Source organism: Triticum dicoccoides, chromosome 6A (genome assembly GCF_002162155.2).
Source record: "Triticum dicoccoides isolate Atlit2015 ecotype Zavitan chromosome 6A, WEW_v2.0, whole genome shotgun sequence".
Lineage (NCBI taxonomy): Eukaryota > Viridiplantae > Streptophyta > Magnoliopsida > Poales > Poaceae > Triticum > Triticum dicoccoides.
In genome coordinates, this window is record NC_041390.1 from 629,032,657 (window position 1) to 629,055,417 (window position 22,761).

At 41.2% G+C, this 22,761-nt stretch overlaps 2 protein-coding genes across 5 annotated transcripts; both read right to left on the minus strand.

The window, feature by feature from the left end:
- Positions 1-1,155: 1,155 nt before the first annotated feature.
- LOC119318692 (disease resistance protein RGA5-like) lies at positions 1,156-7,398 on the minus strand. 2 transcript variants are annotated; one of them, XM_037593277.1, is made up of 5 exons: positions 7,244-7,398; positions 6,256-7,146; positions 1,902-3,883; positions 1,692-1,813; positions 1,156-1,453 (listed from the first exon to the last, which is right to left on the minus strand). In XM_037593277.1, the coding sequence occupies exons 2-3, from the start codon at positions 7,092-7,094 to the stop codon at positions 1,909-1,911; spliced, it is 2,814 nt and encodes a 937-aa protein (XP_037449174.1). In that variant the 5' UTR covers positions 7,095-7,146; positions 7,244-7,398; the 3' UTR covers positions 1,156-1,453; positions 1,692-1,813; positions 1,902-1,908. The 2 variants fall into 2 exon arrangements, with proteins under 2 accessions (XP_037449174.1, XP_037449175.1); XM_037593278.1 differs by lacking the exon at positions 7,244-7,398 and having other exon boundaries at positions 6,256-7,193.
- Positions 7,399-15,460: 8,062 nt separating this feature from the next.
- Positions 15,461-21,136, minus strand: LOC119318693 (disease resistance protein RGA5-like). 3 transcript variants are annotated; one of them, XM_037593281.1, is made up of 6 exons: positions 20,981-21,136; positions 20,719-20,838; positions 20,393-20,483; positions 20,146-20,239; positions 19,098-20,033; positions 15,461-17,761 (listed from the first exon to the last, which is right to left on the minus strand). In XM_037593281.1, exons 5-6 carry the CDS (start codon positions 19,937-19,939, stop codon positions 15,793-15,795), a joined length of 2,811 nt encoding a protein of 936 aa, XP_037449178.1. In that variant the 5' UTR covers positions 19,940-20,033; positions 20,146-20,239; positions 20,393-20,483; positions 20,719-20,838; positions 20,981-21,136; the 3' UTR covers positions 15,461-15,792. The 3 variants fall into 3 exon arrangements, with proteins under 3 accessions (XP_037449178.1, XP_037449179.1, XP_037449176.1); XM_037593282.1 differs by having other exon boundaries at positions 20,393-20,566; XM_037593279.1 differs by having other exon boundaries at positions 20,393-20,601.
- Positions 21,137-22,761: the final 1,625 nt, after the last annotated feature.

Sequence of the window (22,761 nt, forward strand, 5' to 3'; positions counted from 1 at the left end):
ACCGGGGGCTGCACCGACTCGAACATAGCGAATGAAGAACTTTTCTTCCTGGTTTACTTGTAGTTTTTTTCTACTGGTTATCAGTCAGTTTTTTCCATTTGGTTTTCTAAAAAACACGAAAAAATTAGTTAATTTAAGAAACCAAACATCTTTATAAATGTGAATTCATTTGAAATTTAAGATTTCCTTTTTAAAACCATTAATTTATTTTAGAAAATTTCAATATTTTTAGAAAATCTTGTTTCTGAAAAAAAGGATTTTTAAAAAAAAAATATAAAAATCTCTGTGTTTCTAAAAAACATGAACATTTTTCAAGAAACATGAACATTTTTCTTAAATGTGGAAAAAATAAAATAAAAAGAGGAAATAAGAAAGGAAAACAAAATATAATAATAAGAAAAACTAGAAATAAAAACCAAAAAGGAAACCAGTAAAAACCGGGGAGAATCATCTAGAAGCTTCCTAAGACAGGAAAAACTAACCCATAAACATTCTAAAATGGCAAACCAGCAAAACCCTGTTCGGTCGTAATAATCGACCTTTTCATCACTCTCACACTAGCATCAAACCTAGGCCGGGAAAAGCAAAGAGGCATTGGCATTAGCGAGTCTAAATAGATGTAGGTAGGATTACCTTTAAGGACTTCAGTAACATATTTTCTGAAGTGGTATTGTACGAGGGTGCAGGGAGTAGTAGTAATAATAATGAAAACCAAGATTAAGATATTATTGAAGAGCCTGCAAGCAGGACGGACTCATCCCCACAAACAAGTAAGACCGTGCTCTGTATTCAGTTGCTGCCCTGCAACCAGCCTACATATATTGTACTCTCTGAACCTCAAATCAATACAAGTTCAGTTTATATCCTTCACTCAGTTTAACTTTAACAACGACACTTGATGTCAGTCTTGCCAGAGAAATTGTTCAGAAAAATAAGACAAGGATGCCTGAATGGAGAGAAAGAAATGGTAACAAGCAACATTCAAGATTAAGATAAATTTGAAGTAGCGGGTTACAAGGACATTCATGCAGGTACATCGATTCGTCCCTCGTAAAAAACAAGTCAGAACAGCATGTCCAACAAGAACTTGGACACACAATCTTCAAAGAGAACGATGAACCGATCTCATAGATGAGGCGAGACATGACAGTTAGATGATGATTGGTGAAGCAACACATGGCCACGTATGTACGCGTCTTCTTGTTAACATCAATATATTTAACAGTGATTATGTAGCAAGGATGTAGTAAACTGTTAAAAATACCATAAGTTGGCACATGAGAAAGAAAGACAATTATCTAGCTAAGAAATCTTAGAAACTTGTGAAGTGGACGAGGTGAAAGGAGCAGCAGCAACTTGATTCCATCTTGGTGATGGCAGTTATTGGAATTGTTGATGGGAATCATGGAGGCACCACCAACAAAAGCATCGAGAGAGAGCGTCCAACATCAGCCTGGGAACAATGTACACACAAGTGCAGTTAGTTTGCCAGCCCCAGTGATATCTCTCTCGCATTATCAGCAAAGCAAGACCAGTCAAGCAAATAATACTTTGATTGCAATGGCACTATGGCTTTAGCCAGGATTCATTTATTGTATATGCACTTTGCGCGAATTCTCTGATTGAAAAAAACGCTATCCATGGACGAAGAAAGATCAAGATAAACAGTTCAGAGTAGTATAAGTAAGTACCTGCAGGCACGTAGGGTATGCATCCCTCGTACAACGAATTAACAGGTAGTGAAAATGGCTGCCGACAAGAGCTTCTTGGACACATTTGGTGAGTCAACCGCTGAAGAAATGAAGTGGTGAACCTTCATGATGCAACGGAATTAGGCAAGATAAAATAAAATCTAGCTTGGGAATCAATGTGTGATCTTGTCCGGGAGAGAGAACTAATACCTCAAGTTTAAGAAGAATAACAGAATAGAGTTGGTTTGTTGGGATGTGTCTTCGCTGTTCTCTCTGCAGCAGCCTTTGCAGCCTTATACATGTGGCCTGATGCTATTATACATGTGAGAATTAAGAGATTGGGAAGATTTTCGATTCCAAAATTAAAAACACCATCCTCGATATCTCTATCTAAGCGGAAGGCCATGGTAAGTTTGTCTAGCCTGGGCATGGATCCTACTTCAAACATGAGATGCAACGGGTAATAGTATGCATCAAAATAAAACTGCCTCAAGCATCGGAACCCGACGTCACCACTGATTCTGAGCTTACTGTAGTTGAACCTGAGCCCATAGTAACTAATTCTATGGAGTCCATCTGGTCCTCTTTTCAGAATAAGATCAACCAGAGCGGGTAAGGCTCCAAGGATGCAGATATCATCATGCCCGACTTCATTCAATTGAAGACATAACCGCTGAAGGTTGACGAGGGAGCCCACCCAATTCGGGACCCGTGAACCAACTGAAACATTGATCTTAAGTGATTGGAGGCTAAGCGGAGTAGAAGAGCACAAAAATTCCTGCATGAAGTTCCTCCCATCATTAATAGTTAGAGAACGGAGGTTCTGTCTGGATAGGGTTTGAACTGCAGAGGCTATAACTTTTATAACCTCCAAAGTTCTTATAGTATCATCATCATGGGAAGAATAAATACAAAGACTGATGACCGGCTCCCTCAGATTCTTTAGCTGCCCAAGTTCATGCAGCAAGTTGGATGTCTGCTTGAAGACTGTAACCCAATTGAACACCTCTAGTGCTTGCATCTTTGCAATTCCATCGGGAATTTTGACACAATCCGGCATGAGGAGACACACCAATTTTCCAAGATTGACAACAGTTGCTGGTAATTCCTTGACATTGGTGCGTCTTATGTCCAATACTTCTAAGCAACATAAATGACCAATTACTTCTGGAAGCTCTGTTATCTCTCTGTTTCTCAGTATCAGGCACCTTAGCTGAAACAACCTCCCTATATTTGAAAGATGATGGTTTTCCAATTTCATGCAACCTCCAAAGTCCAAAACACGTAAACGCCTGAACTCATCAAGAGAAGGGATTTCAAATGATTGAACAAACACATTGAGTGACCGAACATGAGACAACACTAGACATGTTGGTATTACAGACTTTCCTTGATCATCAACTTGGAGAGAGAGTCGGCGGACTTTCCTTTGTGTCCCGACAGTTAGACTAGGAACACCAACTAAACTAACAAAGTTCTCTTCGATGGACTTGGATATGATGAAATCAAGAATTGTGTCATGAACTCGACAACTCTTCACCTTGCCAAATCTGTTTGTGTGTGCAACCTGGATCAAATTTCTATTGATGAGCTCATTGAAATACCTCTCTCCTAACTCAAATGCCGTATGTTTGCCATCCTTGTGAACAAACCCTTCTGCAATCCATCTCCATATCAGGTTTTTTGTCTGAATAATAGCATCTTCTGGAAATATACTCAAATACAAGAGACACGTTTTGAGATGAGGAGGAAGATCAAAGTAACTAAGTGATAATATCTTTATCATTCCTTCAATGGTAGGATTCCTTTCGAGCGCACGGCCAATTGATTTTTCCACTGCATTCCATGTATCCTCTGTTCTTTCTCTATTAGCCAACAAACCAGATATAGCAATGATTGCCAAAGGTAAGCCATCACACTTTCTCAACATTTGATAAGCAAGCCTCTCAAGATGTGAAGGACAGTCTTCGTTGGATTTGAATAGCCTTCTGTGAAATAGTTGTCTTGAAAGCACCATATTAAGTGGTCTTATACCATAAATGGCACCACTAAATGATGAACGACATGATTCTGCAACATCGTTTTTACGAGTAGTGGTGATAATGATACTGCCAAGACTAGTCATGGGGAATGCAAGCTTAATAATATCCCATGTGACCACATCCCATATATCATCAACAACAACAAAATACCTACACATCAGTTTGTGGGTGATATTAGTGTAATGCATATATATAATGTACAACAAGATACAAAAATAATTACTTGTTCAATCTAGCAGTTTTGGAAGACTCATATGTTGTTCAATCTAGCAGTTTTGGAAGATACAAAAATATATCATCAACAACAACAACAAAATTAGTGTAATGCATATATATACTGCAGATGGTCTTATCGACGCACCCCTCACTTGTTGTTCAATCTAGCAGTTTTGGAAGACTCATATGTCTCAGGAGCTGGCCAATTAAAATGACTCTATTCAGTATGGTGGAGTGAGAATTGACAAATTTGACCCTTTTTCTAAAGTGCAGCCAACATGGACCTTCTCCAAAACTTTAACCACATAGCTTGGAGTAAGAAAACACTTGGTGTTCTTGTAAGGAAAATGAAGATTCCATGGTCACACAGAAGGCTATATATGGTGTTGATCTCTAGTAGCTCAACGCCAAGTTTGGCCTGAAGTTGACCGAAAGTTGCCAAGGCAGTCTGAACTTTTGAATGTCTAGACAATATGATATCCAGTTTTCCTAGAATATTCAGGGGAACTAGATTGAACTATTGGAATATTTACTCAAATTTTTAAAGTGTGGATTTTGTATCCAAATTTGAATAAGAAATTTCAACCTTCTAAAAAGGAATAAGTGAGCTAGCTCATCTCGAACCAAGCCCAACAATGAAACTTAAGTCAAGAATGAGTCGATCCACCCATGTAGTCAATGACATGTGGGCCCGTTTGCCAGATTTCGCTTCAACAGCCTAATGTATATGATCATGAGTTTTTTTACTACCTGTCCATAAAGTCTGGGGCACATCAATTACAAACACTTAGTGTTGTGGAGTGCGTCTTGCTGTATCTTTCTGTTTTTGTTCAATTTTGGTACACTCCTCTCTCTACTACTCACTACATCCAATGTCTAATAAACCCCTGAGTTTCATAAAATAAGGCCCGTTAGTTTGTTCGTAGTCACAGTTTCAAAATTTTGACCACTGGCAGTTATGAAAGCTTATGGATTTAGCATGGAAGAACTGTATTGATATATTTGTGACAGAAAATGCTTTTATGCCATGTTTTAATACTAAATTTTAATCATTTTATAAGTGAAATTTGTAGTCAAATTCGTTCATTGGCGATATTGAAAAGTCAAACTTGCCTTATATTTTGAAACAGAGGGAGTAGCTCTTAAATGACACTTATAGCATGAGTAAGAATCTTAAGTGGGATAACTAACTTTGCATGTGAGTGTTGATAGACATGAGCGATGTACCACATATTGATGATGGAATGACATATGAGGTATGTGTATATTTATGGTAAATGTTCGTATGATGAGCAGCTCACAATAATTTGATTGCCCACACAACACATGAGACCTAATAATGACATGTTAGGTAACACACAGATTGATACTACTGATGCAGGTATCATTAACAATCATTTTCAGCAATGATGACATAATAAGAGAGATACATATCTGAAGTTTTCAATAAATGTCAATTACAGTTTTTTTGTGATGACCACAAGTAGGTTGTTAATCAATGGTCTAGGAAATAATTAGCTAACAGAAGTGGGCCGACGACATTTGCGGAGACCTTTGGATCGATCTCTTGGCAGCTGCTCTCTACAAATCAGCATAGTGGCGTCGGGTGAGCCGCATAACAAACAAGATGGAGAAGGAGAATACACCATATGGATGCGCATGGTCTGGTCTAAGGCTCAATTTTTGGTTGCTGAACTGTGTCGTGTGCTGCCTATTTGTCCATATAAAATTAGACATGAAAATAGGCAAAAGCGAGTCAATTAAACACCAAAATAGTGTAAAGCAAGCAAAAAAGTTAAAGAGAAATATAGAAGAAGGTGGAGGAGGAAGAAGGTGACATATATGTCTGCCTTGTGTGAAAACAAAGGTGTCATAGATGCTACACTAGTAGACCACCATCCACGTGGAAGTACTCCAAAATAATGGCTTAGGGTATCATGGTGGCCCAAAATAATTAGGAAGAAAACTTAGCAAGTCCATTGTGTGGGAAAAATATGAACTTATCCACGTATACAAAATGCTGAGGGAGTGTTAGCGACATGGTCATATCAATTATATACTCAATGGATTAGGGAGTAGCTATGCCTTAAACATGCATTCATATAATCTGTACCACACGCTAACACGGTTTTCACTACAAACAGTTGACCGTTACGTTCTGTAACAATAGATGAGAAAATAGGAATTAAATATGGCATGGGCCAGCTTTTGAAACAAATTACAAGTATGATTTTCATTGTAAATATGTAAATAGCTTTCTAGTTACATATTCAAAGACGACAATAGACACAGAATAGAATCTGTACCTTTTGTCTGCTAGGAAGTCGGTGATCTTGTTGATGAGTTGTTGTATACTTCCTGCTTCAGTGTCAGGGTAACCTTTGCTAGTAACTTCACTAAGAATAGTTCTTAGGATATTGATGATGTCTGGATTTCGTGAAATGGATAAGAAGGCTCGACATTCGAATTTTGCTTTGAGGTCTCGATAAACTTGGTTTGCAAGCGTTGTCTTTCCCATTCCTGCTGGTCCTATGATGGAGAGAGACTTTGTTTGCTCTTGCTTTGATTCACCTTCAGCCAACAATTTAATTATCTCGGCCTTGGGCTCATCAATTCCAACGAGTTTTGAGCCATGCTCAAAGATAGCAAGAGCTCTTGGGTCAACCACCACATTTTTGGTGTTGGAGAAGTTGATGGTACCCAAGACAGCATGCCTAGTCTTGTACCTTTGATTCCTCTTGCCCACCTCAATGATCTGCTTCTTGAGATCTTGGATCTCATTGCCGATCTGCTGACGACTCTTCATCTTCCCCAACTTGCGGAGTGAGTGCTTAATCTTCTCCAAAAAACCATCTGGCTTATTATCGTTGTCGCCAACACCTTGCATGAAATCATCAATAGAATCCTCCATGTCATAGGAGAGCTCCCGCACTGCATTCACCCACTCCTTATCTTGTTCATCGGGTTCCTCCTCCTCTGACATCTTGAGGAGAAAGGCATGCATGGCAGCGAGCTCGTCAGTGAGGAACTGGATCTCCCCATGCACACCCTTGTAACACTTGTATTTGTCTGCCAGCAAAGTGGCCAGCTTCTCCAGGACGGATCTGAGCGCTCCCGTTGCCGCACTCACCAGAACCGCCTCCATGGTTTCCGCTAGCTCGGAACTCTCGCTCAATTAATATATTTTTTGTGTGTGACTGTGGAGGCGAAAGCAGTGTGAGCTAAACGATGCAGCACAAGCAAGTGAGCAAACACCAGGCCACAGCACAAGTAGCTAGAATAAGCAATCCGCACCTTTTCTTGAGTGAGCTGGGGTCGTGGAAGAAGGCGTCCGAGACAAATACAGGAGGAGGCGCTGGAGGCAGACGGCGGCCGAGATCGAGAGGCAGACGGCGGCGACGCGCAGCGCACGGGAGGAGACGAGAGAGCGTGAGCGCACACAGGGGGAGGGGATGGAGTGGGGGCGGAGTGGGAGGGGAAAGGGAGCGTCTCTGCGTCTGCGTCCACCGGCCGTAAACAACTGATTTTGCGTCAAGTCACTATAATAAAACAAGTGATCAACCCACTTACTTGTTGGGCTGTTGGCCCGACGCTGATAGATATAGTCCCGATTATGCTAACCTTACGCTATTCCACGATGATCTATATATGTTGGAGTTGTATGAACGGTGTACCAAGTTGCACGGACTGTTATTACAGAAATGCTTGCACACAATTTTAATTAGTAGCGCGTCACTTTCAATCTACATCGTCACTATTTTCTGAAATAGCTATGGCATGGGCATATTTTATGGCTATCACTATGCCTTTTCTAGTGGTATGACTAAAAAATAGCTATGGCATGGGCATATTTTATAGCTATCACCATGCCTTTACTAGTGGTGTAACTAAAAAATAGCACGCCATGAGTACATGGCCCTCATAGGTCTAGCTAGGCACAACTATTTTTTAAACAAAGTACAGACGCAAATGCTCATACGTATGCATATGCACTCACCTTATGAACGCACACCCTACTCCTATGAATATCTCCGAGAGACCGAGCTGGCACAACATCTTAAAATTGGTGAAGTCGCCACACGTCTTCGTAGTCAACGGGACGTCTCCTTCATTGATCACCGGAAGGCCTGAAATAAATCCAGAAAAAAATCAAACACCAATGTCTCTAGCGTAGAACTTGAACTTTGATGGGTTAGGGATACCACTATCCTCTTAATCATCCAACCACTTTGATGGCAGGAGCAACTTAATGGTGGTATTGTAAAACAACCCACCCCACCACTATTGTGCCTACTGAAGGCGTGATACTTTTTGGCACGTCACCGGTATATTCTGTGGGGTCCACTTTTTTAGTGCCACATGATAGTGACATGCCACCAATAAGACATGCTATTAATAACATTGTCAATTCTGATCAGATTATATAGAGGCTTCTCCCTGACCTATGTATAGCTACCACTCTAAGTCATCTCTCTATATCACTCTCCAATCGCTCCGCAAATCCCTACATACCTAAGCCCGGCATCTGCCACGATAGATGTATCGACGACTTGCTCATTCATCCTCGTCTATGATCTAGGTCATGCCCAAATTTTGGTTTCGTCAAATTTCCGACACTCAATATATGTCAAGTTTTTTTAGCAAAAGGTCATGCTTAACTGTTTCGTGACTTCATTAGTTATATACTCCTATAGGCAACTTGATAGATCGAACAATTCATGCATATGGATCGAACTATAAATTGTTCTTTAAGGTGGCGCTGAAAGATATGGATCGAAAGGGTAAAACGAAGATATTATGTCTTTGCAAGAAGTGCAAGAACGAAGATTTGATCGACGCTTTTACTGGCAATGTGCAGACACACTTGCTCAAACATGATTGCCTGCCTGGTTATATATGCCAGACAAGGCACGGTGAGGACGAGTAGGATGCCGGCATCGAATGGGCGCAGATGAGGAAGTGGGATAATGTTTCGATGAAGAGACGGAAGGAGGGAAGAATGACCAAGAGACAACCCAACATAAACAAGATCATCAGGACAGACGAGAACCTATAGTCAATCAAGATCGATGTACCCAGTCAGACAATCAGTTGTCTTGGTTTCTTTAGTACAATCAGTCGTCTTGGTTACTAATGCCCTGCTTGCTTTCCTCATCAGTTGTCTTGGTTTCTTTAGTACAATCAGAGATTGCCAGTTAATTAACAACAAAGAACGGGGAGAAGGCATCAAATTGTGAAGTTGCCCTTGTAGAGAGACCAAAAGCCATTTTGCCGACACGAGGTATATGCATGCATGCGCCCTAATTTCAGCAAAGATTCGTTTTCCCCTAAAAAAAGCAAAGATTCGTTAGGTTTACCAGCCATTACATTAGTTATTAAGTAAGGCAAGGTTGTCTCCATTTCAACTCTCATCTGGAACTCTGCATTCGCAGGGCGTGCCGCTGCTAGGCGTCAGTATTAGTTTTCTTGGCCCGAGTTATTCCTTTAAAGTTTTGCTCAAAGGTAGATGTGGCTAGTTAGTCAGTAATCTTTTTTGTTACTGATGCCCTGATCAGTGCTAATTTACATAGTATTTGCGATGCTTTCACTCACATATTACTGGAATAGTGGGCAATGATACTTTGTAAACATAAATCTCCACTACCACATATTTGCGGTTTGCGCCACTGAAATTAAGAATCTTCGACATATGTTTAATCACAGCATGGATGTTTTGGAAAACAGATTTTATATTATTCCACATTTTTTTTACTACATGTGTACTGTAGGACATGCCTAATACATTTTTAGTCCAAGAACCTGTAAGTAGCAAGCCCAGCTAAGCTAACTCATCCGTACAACACACAAGTGTACATAATGCAAAGAAGCTTTGCCAATTCAAATACCAGCTGCATAATGCAGGATGACGTATTTGCATGCATGCACCTCAAAAACATATTTTTCGAAGTAGCAGTAAGAAGCAAATATCAAGGTGGACACAGAATTGAGCAAGCACTTTACAAATAAGAACTTTGGCACACTCATCCCAGAAAACGAGTGATGTCTCAAAGAGTTTCCCAACAAGAAAGAGCTGTTTAAGCTATAACCTGATAGAAAATACTCGGCTCCATTGATGTATGCGAGACACTCAAGCTCTCCAAAGTTGAACTTTCGCTGGAAACGTTTTGCAGACACCTATGCTGGTAGTTACCACATTTTTTTTTCATGATGCACATGTTGATATGCTGATTATGGTTAAAGGTAAACCCCCATGGGTTACTGCATTTTGCAACAGAGAGAGACGGTTTACTTGTTGAGAGAAGTTTGCAGCCGAAAACTCTGAAAAAATAACTTGAGAAGCGGATGAGGAGGGGCCAGCAGCAACTCCCCCTGTTGGTGATGTTCCTGGTTTTTGGCTTGGTGACCCACCACCACGAGCCATGCATGTACTGATGCAAATAACCCAAGCCCTAGTTATGCATGTCCAACACCGCCATGCAGTACAGAAGCCCCGGTTATGCTGTCGTGTTTTTGAGTTACTCTGTTTTTTTTTCTCTGGAACTCAGAAGAAAACAGAGAGCGAGAGAGGCCTACACAGTTTGCATGTTCATTTGCTTTCTCGCAATGGCAGTAGCCAATTTCTTTTAAAGAAGCAGCAGTGCTTGCATCTTAGCAGCAATAAGCACCCGCTGCAGAATGATGAACAGACCCATCGATCTCGAAAACAACAGCAAACTTTTGAGATTGCAGCTTCAACCAAATTGCTTTGCATCATCAGTTAGTATCTCAATGAAGCCACCATGCATCATCAACCCAACGGTACATCTCTAGCCAAAGGACCAAAACGTCAACAAGAAGCCAAGAACAAGGCTCTCTAGGAGAAACAACAACCAACGCAAAAAAACTACAAAAATATAGCAAATTGATCATCTCGGTTTCCTCTGTTTTCAGTTACTCTGCTTCTTCTCTGAAACTCTGAAGCGGGCATCACTGTCTACACTCTACACAGCGTGCATGTTGATTAGCTTTCTTGTGATGGCAGTTCTTGTCCTAGTAGAAACAAACAGAAACTTTAAACACATCCATTACAGACTGCTACCGAAGCAGAAACTAACGAGTAGCCAGCATGCTCAGTGGTTGGTTTCTTTCTCCTTTTGTAAACAAATTGCAGCCGTGTAATGCTTCAAGTGCTAGCTGTGAGTAGTTGGTCTCTTTACCGGCCATGTGTAATGGGATTGAGACAGGCTGCCTAATGATGAGCTTTGCAACCATGTTAACTCAGACCTTGCATCCTACTGCCATCATCACTAGTTTGATTGCCGTACTACTACTCTCAGAATTATACATATACTAGTTTTGTTTACCGTTCGTTGGATGCAGCTGATATTTGCACGGGACGGAAACATCTTCCTGTCAGAGTTGCTTATCTTTGCTATATGAGTATGGATCGGATCCTTTGGGTGCCAAGAGCTGTCAGCTGTTGATACATACGTACATATGTATGCATCCACTTGCAAGTCCCTCCCTGTTAACAATGAAACCTTACAATTTAATGAGTATTTGCTTTCTCGAATGACAGACAACTGAAGATTGTAGAACTGAATAATCACATGCGTGGCAACAAGCAGAAAGGGCATGTCAACTGAAACTCTGAAAATGGGCATCCACTGCGGACAATGTATAATGTAGCTGAAAATTATTTTCAGAACTAGACGAGGAGTACAAGTTTGCTACTGAAGCATCTGTGAAACTTGGATCAGGATGGGTCCAAATCCATCAGCGTCATCTTCATCCAGGAAACAGAGAGCCTCTCCGTATCCAACATCACCAAGATAAGATGTATCACTGAAAAAAGGAGGAGGAAAATAACAATCCAAATGTCATACGCGGCTACACGAGTTAATTAGCTTCTTCGCAATGGCAGTAGCCCACTTGAAAATAGCACTAGTTGCAAGGCACGGTTGAACCTTTGAGGTACAGAGATTAAATGACGGACAGTCTGACGACGTGCATGAGGCAAGGAAACAGAAATTAAAGAATAGCCTTTTGAATCAATCAACAAGGAGTAGCATCTCAAAGAGTTTCCCAACAAGAAAACTGCTGCGTAAGTAAACATGCCTTCGCCGACAGGGCCTCAGGCGACGGTGAGGCAGAGAGGAGGGAGGAGCGAACACGGCCACACGATTTGATCGTGCCCTTGTTGCCAGAGGATTATATTTATTTGCAGCAAATATTCGTTCCATCAGTGAAATTTTCAGCCGGGACTATATATATTGTCCTATATGTGATCCACTTGCATGTGTCTATAAAACGCAGGTATATATATACAGGATCCAATAAGTTGGATCTCGAAGTGTTCCTCTTTCTAGGGTCATGGCTGCCACCGCCTTGCCTTTCTTTTGTTCTCGCGTGCGTTGTCGGGAACTCTGTTTCGTTGCCTTCGCTGTGTTTGCTGTAAATCTTGATACCTCCTTGTCGCTGCGACATTGTGGCTGGCTACCATGCACTTGCTGGGTGCTGATGGTAAAAATGTCTAGTCTCCTGGGATAGAGAGCTCGTGATGCATTAACTGTTTACTCAGATGATTAATTATGCGTTTTTGAGAGACAGAGATTCAGTATAAGCAGCTAGCGGAAACTATCTTGTTTTCCCGCAAAAAAAAAAAGAAGCAACTTTCCTATTGGAGATGTAAAGCATATACTCCCTCCGCCCCAAAATAAATGTCTCAACCTTAGTATAATTTTGTACTAAAGTTAGTACAAAGTTGAGACACTTAATTTGGGAGGGAGAGAGTACATGTATAGTTCCAAACTGCATAACAGTGGTAAAACTTTGGTGTCCTCAGGAGAGAGCTGTCACTGCATTATTCACCACTCACTGTGTTCAGGGTGGTCCTTGTGAGTTTGGAGTACAGCTCCTAATGGTTGTTAGTTATTTCCAACACCTACAACATCATCTTCAAGGAGAGAGAGAGTGTCCAAATTGTCGGCCAGGACACAAGAATTTTCATCTGGCACTGAAGCATCTGGGAAATAGCTCTGAAGATGATTGGTAACATCAAGTTTTAACAGTGACTAGCACATAAGCCCGTGCGTTGCAACGGAAGATAAAATAGTATGCATTTAAAGTCAGTGAAAATTATTTGTGCAAGCAGAACCATGTGTGCACACAAAAAACAATTCTTAGTTTCTCGGTTTCGCCGCATGTGAAGGAATCAATCCGTTATTTTTTCATTCATTGATCGAGGGCATTTAAGAGTTTTGTTACGTCATCGTACGCCAGAGAGAAGGCCCATGAGTTATTCAATCTACTCCTCTTTTCAATCCTTTCAATCAAGGGGATTTTAAGGTATGAAGTTTATGAATATTCTAGGAAATATGAACAATTTTTTAAATCCTGAACAATTTTTTGAAAATTATGTACACTTTCAAAAAAACACGAACAAAGAATGAAAGGGAACATCTTTTAAAATTCACGAACATTTTCTGAAAACACCAATTTTTTATAAAAACATGAACATCATTTAAATTTTTGAAGATTTTTTTAAAACAGAAACATGTGTTGAAAATTCATAAGATTTTTAGAAAATGTGTATCTTTTATACACTAACATTATTTTTAATTTTGAAAATTTCACTAAAACATGAATATTTTTCAAATTTGGAGTATTTTTTGCAACCGTCGAGAAAATTACAAGGGATTAATTGTGAAATGCTTTGCCTATGAATGTAGCATAACAGGCTGGGGCACCAACCGTTCATTGATGTCTAGCTTGCTGAAGACAAGATTTTTCTTTTCTTTTTCCAAGGAAATGGTGCGCAACGAACAGTACTAGCTTGTCCGTCACTCTCCTACTTTTGTTATGGAAATAGCGTCTTTCCCAGTAAGCCAAAGAACTTGTTGATGGAAATAACCAAGAAAGCATACATGAATAATAAACTAATTAAAGAGGACAAAAAACGATGGAAAATCGTATGGTATGCTAAACAAGACAAGAAAGTGTTATATCAATAAAGAGTGTACATTCGGTACATTTATCTACTGAATGAGTTTGATTTTAGTTGCTGTACTCTGTTTCTAGCAAGTGTCATAATGCGGCCAGTCGTTCCCTTACAAACTCCAAGCCTGCAAAGCGTGTTCTTTTTTTTTCCTGCCTGAAACTCTGAATTCGTCAGGCAAAGTCTAGATCTACCGGGTGAGCCGGAGCAGATCCAGGCAGCTCTTGGCAGAGAGCTGGTGATGCATTAACTTTTTATTCATCATGGGCAAGCTTCCGGTTCCAGGAGAGGTTGTGGTGTTCTCGATGCCCAACACCATCAGCATCATCTTCATGCATGCAGCCCATTAAAGAAGAGAAGAGTGTCCAAATCATCATATTCAGCCAGGAAACAGAAATTATCATCGGCTACATCCTGAAGCATCCATCTAGGAGAGTAACTAGCACCGCAAATTAATGATAGGTAACAGAAATAATTAGCTGTGACATGATATGTATATATATATATATATAACAAGCATAACAGAGCATCATCCAACAGCACTTGCTTAATACAAATGCCTCGTCTCCTCAAGAGATCGAGAGCTAGTGCTGCCTTCTCAAAGTTCAGGTCCTTGGTGATCTTATGGTATGTCAACCGCCATTGCGAAAGGGCATGTCAACAGAAACTCTGAAAATGGACATAAACTGCAGTTTCCCCAAAACTCTGAAAATTAACTTGAGAACTCTTGTATTTCTTGATGTTGCTGGGTTTTGGATTTGTGATATGCATATGCAAGCAATAGAGGCCCCTATTATGTTATGCAGTGCCCAGCACCATCATGCAGTGTTAGTGCAGCATCGTGAGAGTAGTCAGCAATGGTCATCTGCTACTGCAAATTAATTGATGACTGGTAACACCAAACTTCAACAGCAATATATATCAGTCGTGTATTGAACTGTACTCATATATAACAGCATCCAAATCATCGGGGTAACAAGAAAGGCTCATCAAGTGTTTAGTTCTGGAACTTCTAACAGGCAACTGAGCATCCTTGAAGATAACTAACTTCAGAAATAACTCACCAAGAATGCAATGGCATTACCGAATTTAAACAATTGTCAGCACTAATTTCTAACTGAAGATAATTTACCAATTCAGAAAGAGCACATATTCTATTTTCTGAATGACAACTTGGATGCTGCGTTACTTAATCGCGTGCATAGATACTCTGTACTGGGATTGTTGACTGCACGAATTAATCCGGTCTCAAGCTGGTTGCCAACAACATCGATCAGCCACAACATTCAAGTGCCCAATCAGCCAGTACTGGTCTGGTATGTTACCACTGCTAATGATTGACAGATGAACTGTAAAGTCAAAATTTAATTTCACAATAACACGTACCAGGTGGCAGGCGCATATTAAGGCATATTAAGCTGTAAACAACCATAAGCAGGCATATATAACAGCATCTGAATTGTTGGGGACTAATGGGAAGAAGCAGAGCATATCAAATGTTCAGTCCAACTGTAAAAGCTTGCATGATGCATGTCTGGCTTGCCAAAGAGAACAGGAAAATGTATTACCAGTTGTTCTGACAACTACGAATAGTAGCCCAATAATATTAAATCATCAACATGGATGACTGATTATTACATAAAATGCAACTCATCGAACAACCAAACAGCCCATGAGGCAGTACAGTAGCAGTCTTTACCAATTCTACAATTTTGGATCACACGGACTCCATAGTACATCATCCGACGGGGAGAATACAACGCACAGGTGTACCATAACAGAGAGAAGAATCAAGCTGAACACTCTTAAACTTAAGAGTCAGCTGGCCGGACAACGACCAGCAGCAACTCCTGGGTTATTGGCTTCTTTATTCAATTAGCTTCAACAATCGAGCTGAAAAGAACATACTAGGATGGTTGGGATGTGTGCTGGCTGATCTTTCCAAGGCAGTCTTCACGGCTTCAACAATGTGATTATCGCCACAAACACGAGTAAATTTGATAGTACTGAGGCAGGGGAGGTTCTTGATTCCAAAGTCTCGAGGGTTAGTTTCAACTATGCTTAGACATTCAAGCACGAGTTTTTCAAGCTTGGGCATGGACCCTGCCCCAAACATCAGATCTACTGGATTATAACATCCTTCATAAATAAAAATCCTCAAGAATCGGAACCCAACTTCACCACTGATTCTGAGCTTTCCGTTTGACCCTGTTTCATCCATCACATCCAGAACGAGCAGACTGGGTAAAGCCCCAAGGGTGCAGACGTCGTCCTGCTTGAGCCCCTCCACACGAAGGTGTAGCCGTTGGAGGTTTCTGAGGGAGCCCACCCATGTCGGAACCTGTCGGAAGGACCAAAAACGGATAGAAAAGTCCTCGAGGGTAGGCAGGCACAAAGATTCCTCATTCAAGAGGCTGCTCCCAAACCCAATAGTAATAGTGAGGGAGCGAAGGTTATGGGTGCCTAGCTTACACAGGGAGGAGACAATAGCTTTCTTGTGCTCCTCCCCAACCATATTTGTATCCTCAGTGTCAGAATCAACTTTCAAATCAATGGTAAGCCGCAGATTCCTCAAATTCATTAGTTGACCAAGGCCGCTCAGGAAGTCTACTGGCTGATTGTCGACTCTGACATATTCCAATGTCTCCAGTGCTTGCATCTTCGCAATCCCATCAGGAAATTTCACACCAGGATTAACAAGTACATGCATCAATTTTCTGAGATTCACAATAGATGCAGGTAATTCCTTCACAGAAGTCCGTCTTAGGTCCAGCACCTCTAAGCATCCTAAACGACCAATTTGTTCCGGGAGCTTGCTTATTTTTGTATCTTTGAGATTCAGGTACCGCAGGTGGAACAACCTCACTATATTTTCAAGATGTTGATCTTCCAATTCAGAGCAATCCATCAAGTCAAGAACACGCAGATGTCTGAACTCCTCCAAAGAAAGAATTACCAACAGACCTCTAACCATAGTAAGTGATCGAACATGGGAAAACACGAGATTTGCAATCAATATTGCTGAATTTCCTTCCTTGACACCTTGTAGACAGAGTCGACGAACAACTTTGCTTTGGTTTACAATTGTCATAGTGGGAACCCCAAGTATAGTAACAAAGTTCTCTTCTATGGACTTGGATATGATGAAATCAAGAATTGTGTCATGAACCCGGCAACTCTTCACTTCGCCATAGATATCTGTCGCCCCAGGTTGGATCAAACCCCTATTGAGTAGTTCATTAAAACACCTTTCTCCTACCTCATATGCCATGTATCTGCCTTCTCTATGAATGAATCCTTCACCAATCCATCTTCTTATCAGGTCCTTCTTCTCAATAGTAGAATCTTCTAGATATATGCTCAGGTATAAGAGGCAAGTTTTCAGATAAGCAGGAATATCAAAATAACTAAGTGACAAAATCTTCATCATTCCTTCGACGCTGGGATTCCTTTCAAGTGCACGACCAATTGAATCTTTCACTTGATTCCATCGATCTTCTGTTTTTTCTATGTTATCCAACAAACCAGATATAGCAATGATCGCCAAAGGTACTCCATGGCATTTTTCCAATATCCGCTCAGAAATTTCTTGAAGGTATGAAGGGCAATCTTCATCAGACTTGAATAGCCTTCTATGAAATAACTGTCTTGAATGCACCATATCAAGAGCCCTTATATTGTAAATACAGCCATTGAATGATGAACAACATGAATGAGCGACATTGTTTATACGAGTAGTTGTGATTATTCTACTGGTAGAACTTGTAGCAGGGAATGCACACTTAATAATATTCCAGGTATCCACGTCCCATATATCGTCAACAACAACAAAGTACCTATACATGGACAAATAAATATTAGCATATCTGTAAAATAAAGTGTTATGTTCCTAAAAAAAAGTGTTGTGTAGTTAGACAAAGAATAAACGGAACATGTTAACATTGGCAAAATGAAAAGGATAGGCACTCAAGTGCTAAAAGGGCATATGCATACTTAATTTGTTCTGCACGTCCATGTTAGTTTGGTCCATTACAGGGAGCAAGGGGGATAAGCAATTGTTTAAACAAGAGGCATGACCACAAAAAATATCAAGACTAGAACAATATGTTGAAAGACAAGAGATGAATCAAAAGATGAATAATCATAAGTTGGCATTGATCAAGTGGTCATGAGTAACAGAGCAAGAATCTGGGTGCGGACCCAAAGATCAAGTGATCTAAATTCAAAATTGAGTAAACTACATACATAATATCTCAAAAAAATGTTCGTTTTCCCTCCTGGACTACGTATTTGGGCATGCTTTCCCATTATAACAGAGAGATTATAACAACTAGGCTCACTTAACCTAGTAAAATATAATATATTTTTATTTTGGACTACTACATAGTCGGTGATGGATGGCCGTGCAGAGCAATAATAGTGGAGGAGACCTAGCGAATCTCAATGGAGCTGGTCTCAATAGAGCAGTGCAGCGTTCGGTTGGCAGGACGAGAAAGAAGAGGATGAAGATTGAATCGAGGCACGGTGTATCTCGTCTCAAGATAAAAGGGACCCAGAGAAGGGAGAGGTGGAGGTGGAAAAAGGTCATGTGTGTGGTAGCTTTCATGTGAAAACCAGGGTAATGTGGATGGCACATTTGCAAAACCAGCATCTATATCATCAAAATTACTAGCGAAAACCGGTCGTGAGGTAAAGTGCACAAAAAAATTATAGTTCATCATGTTAGGGGAGCTCAAGGAGAATTAGAAAGAAAAGTGAGCCAAGGTGTTAGTACTGTGAGAAAATGGAGAGTTTTGAGCTCTACTCTCGACACAAACTTATGCCCATTATTACTCAATAAAGGGAATAGCTATGTGCCTGTCTTGAGGATCTTAGAATATCAAAACAAAAGGACATAAATCATGATCATAGGCTCCTGACATGGTTTTCTTTGTACTCTTTCCATCTATTTCTCTTCTTTTTAGAACATCAACACAGTATTTATTAGTACAAACATTTGACCATTACTTTTTCTAACAACATATGGAGAAACTACGAAGATAGAATTATACGAAACTTTTTAACAAATTCCACTAGTATAGTCTTCCTAATGACATATCCAAGTTACTTTTTTATACATTCAAAGAACGCCAAGTAAGCAGAAATGGAAAGAAAAGATAAAGATAGATGTACCTTTTATCTAGTAGGAAGTCATTGATCTTGCTAATGAGTATTGGTACACTCCCTGCTTCCGTGTTAGAATAACCTTGACCGCTAACTTCACTGAGAATAGTCCTCAGAATATTCATCATGTCCGGGCTTCGCGACACGGATAAGAAGGCCCAGCACTCGAATTGCCCTTTGATCTCTTGATACACTTGGTTTGCAAGAGTTGTTTTGCCCATACCTCCAGATCCAACAATAGAGACTATCTTCGGTTGTTGTTGTTGTTGTTGTTGCTCTGAAGCACGAACATCCTCTTCTGTTAACAGCTTGATTATCTCAGCCTTGGGCTTATCGATTCCAACGAGCTTCGATGCATGCTCAAATATAGCAAGAGCTCTAGGATCAACAGTCGCATTGACCGTCTTGGAGAAGGTCTCACGACCCTTGTACCTTGCATTCCTCTCACCCACCTCTTTGATTTGTTTCTTCAGATCCTGAATCTCTTTGCCGATCCGACGGCGAGCCTTCATCTTCCCCAACTTCCCTAGTGAGTTCTTCACTTTCTCAATGAAACCATCTGGCTTTTCGTCCTTGTCACCGATGCTTTGCATGAAGTCGTCGATGGCGTCCTCCATGTCGTAGGACAGCTCCCGCACCTCATTCATCCAAACTTTATCCTGCACATCAGGATCCTCATCCTCAGACATCTTGAGGAGAAAAGCCTCCATTGCGGCGAGCTCATGGGTGAGGGACTTGATCTCCTTGCAAACTGTCTTGAACCGCTTGTACTCGTTTCCGAGCAGAACGGTCAGCTTCCCTATGACAGGTTTGAGGACCCCCGTCGCCACGCTGACGAGAGCCGCCTCCATGGCCCTGCTAGCTCAGAGCTTGGTCAGTCAACTGTCAGTGGAGGTCAGATTGTTTAATGCACCGACAGTAAACAGCTAGCTACAAATCGACAACCTGAAAAAGAGGAGAGCATGGATTAGTAGACTACTGAACATCTAGCTGCAGATTGCTCCCATGGAGCCTGAATTTTTAGCTGTGTCGGATACATAGAGAGATGGGTTCATACCAGATTGTGTTGCAACCCAGCGCGAGAGCTCGCTGGACTCGCAGTGCAGGTGAAGAGTGGATTTGATTTATTCTCCGCGTCGTGGATCTGAACCCTGAAAGAAGATAGATTAGCAGAGGTGAGCCCGACCATTGCTGCACCAAAAATGGTCAAAAATGTGCGTGGTTGCAGAATGCACTGACAGTAAACAGCTAACTACAAATTGCTTATTGCACTGACCAGCTGAGTTTTTATTGGTTCATAGTACCTGAATGTGGTGCAACTCAGAGGCAGCTCGCTTGGTACACTGACGGTGAAGAGTGGATTGTTTCTTCTTCTCCGCGTCGTGGATCTGAACCCTGAAAGAGAATGGACTGAGGGAGGTGAACAGTGGAATGTTTATTTCTTCTTCTCCGCGTCGTAGATCTGGGCCTGGAAGAGACTGGATTGAGGGAAGGTGAGCCCGACCGCCCATTGCTGCACCACACGAGGTACAGACAGAGCGTCCCCAGTGCCGGCGCAGTCAGTCCAATGCGCGGCGCCGACGGCGGCATGGGAGGAGATCAAAGCAGGGAGAGAGGGGACGGGCCGTACCTCAAAGCATGGATCCGGCCGCGGCGGTCACGAAGTAATCCCGTCGCAGTCGCATCGGCATGCGCCGCCGAGAGAGGTGAAGAGTGGATTAATTATTTCGTCGGCGTCGTGGATCTGGAGCTGAAAGAGGATGGATCGACCGAGGTGAGCGCAACGGTCGCTGCAACGAATGAGCTACGGGCCGACCCCGTGCCGGCGGGTGCCACTGCGCGCCTTACTAGAAAGAGATGGAAGCAGGGCAAGTGGGGATTCGTACTCGTACCTAGCTAGCGCTAGCAGGATGGATCTGCCGCTCAATGGCGGGCTTTCCCGGCGAGGAGAAGCTCGGGCGACGCCGGCGACGCGTGCACGGAGGCGCAGGAGTGAGAGTGGCAGCAGGAAGTGGGAGTGAGAGGAGAGGAGAGGAGAAGGGGATGGATGGATCTGCTCGGCAACGCGTAAACAACGACCGACCGTCGCCAAGTCGTCGTCTGGCCCATCTCTCTCTCTCTGTTCCGTGGGCCCAAAACCACGTGGCCCAACAGAGTGTGTCGGCTCTCTCACGCGCAAAATAGAAAAAAACAGATATTTAAAATATTTTTGGGCACCGTCTTTTTTGCATCCAGGAGTAATTTAGAGCACCAATTATTGAGAAGAAAACAAGGATTCGATACCCCAAATTAACTTCACCCGAAGAAAGAAGTTTCTAGTTTTTTGGACCAAGATGCGGACAAGTTCATCAGTATTGTTGCACGGTATGATTCAACAACGGGTACTCACCGCTTCTGCCGTCGCCGGCCAACGACGCTGATCGGTTGTGTGGATGCCCTCATCAAGCTTTTTTTGGTGGGGCTATTACGAAGCTAATGTGTTGCGTCAACGCTGAAACAATCGACATCCTCAGCTTCCAAAACTACCAGGGTTTCTTCCTTCTTTTATTGAAATAAACTAACTGGTAGTTTGTTTACCGTAGTGTGGGCTGACCAACTAATAATGGGCTTTATTAACACTTTAACATGCAAAGTTCCCGAGCTTCAAGCCTTAAGCGCACAGTTGTTTGTGGGTGGAGGTTAATTGGCCCTAAATACTATGCATAGCCCCTAATCTATCTACTGGGGGCAATGCCACCCGTCCAGGCGATTCCTATTTGGCGCGTGGTCGTTGGATAGCAACCCAATACCCGCCCCATGCGCCACATCCTAATTACGTGCCGACCCATACTGGCTTTTTCCCCACGGTTCTGGGAAAGGTTCTAGAACCTTCCCTAAATCGGGTTTTTTATTCTGCTTTTTTGGCGTGATTTTTTCCCTTTCATCTGTTTTCTTCTATTTTTTAATCTTTTCTTTTCTTTTTTTCATTTTAATTTCATGCACATTTTTTGAAATTTGTGAACCTTTTCAAACCTGCAAACATTTTTTGCAATTCATGTTCCATTTTTGAATTCAGCAAAAAAATTCAAGTTTGTGAAATATTTTTTAATGCTGACATTTTTTTGAATTCGCAGACAACTTCTGAATTTTTGCACATTTTTTTAAAAGTCGTGAATATTTCTTGAATTCATTAACATTTTTTTTCCAATCCGAGAACAATTTTTGAAATACATGAACAAGTTTGCTAAATATTAGTCTGACAATCTGACTTGAGATTTTTTATTATAATATATAATATAACTTATTTCAAAAAGTCCATGAACCATTAAGTTTGAAACATAAAATAAATAAATGTTAGTAGAGTATGTAGTAATAATAATTCATATCTACATGTCTCTCAGTGTTTCCACAATAACGCGCTGGGAATCATCTAGCTTCTTCTTTTGCGGTAAGGGAATCATCTATCTTCATATAGATTTTATACATATTTAGCATATATGTTTCTTTTTTGCATCAAAAGCATGGTACAGTTTTATCTTATAATATGGAAAGACATTCAGTACACCCTTTGTGGATTAGTTTTGACTTATGAGCAGCATTTCAATTTCACCAACTAGCGGTTAATTTTAAACTACATGTTTCTATACACAAAGTGGATGCCCATGCATTGTTTCTGTTGGTAAGATATGTGATA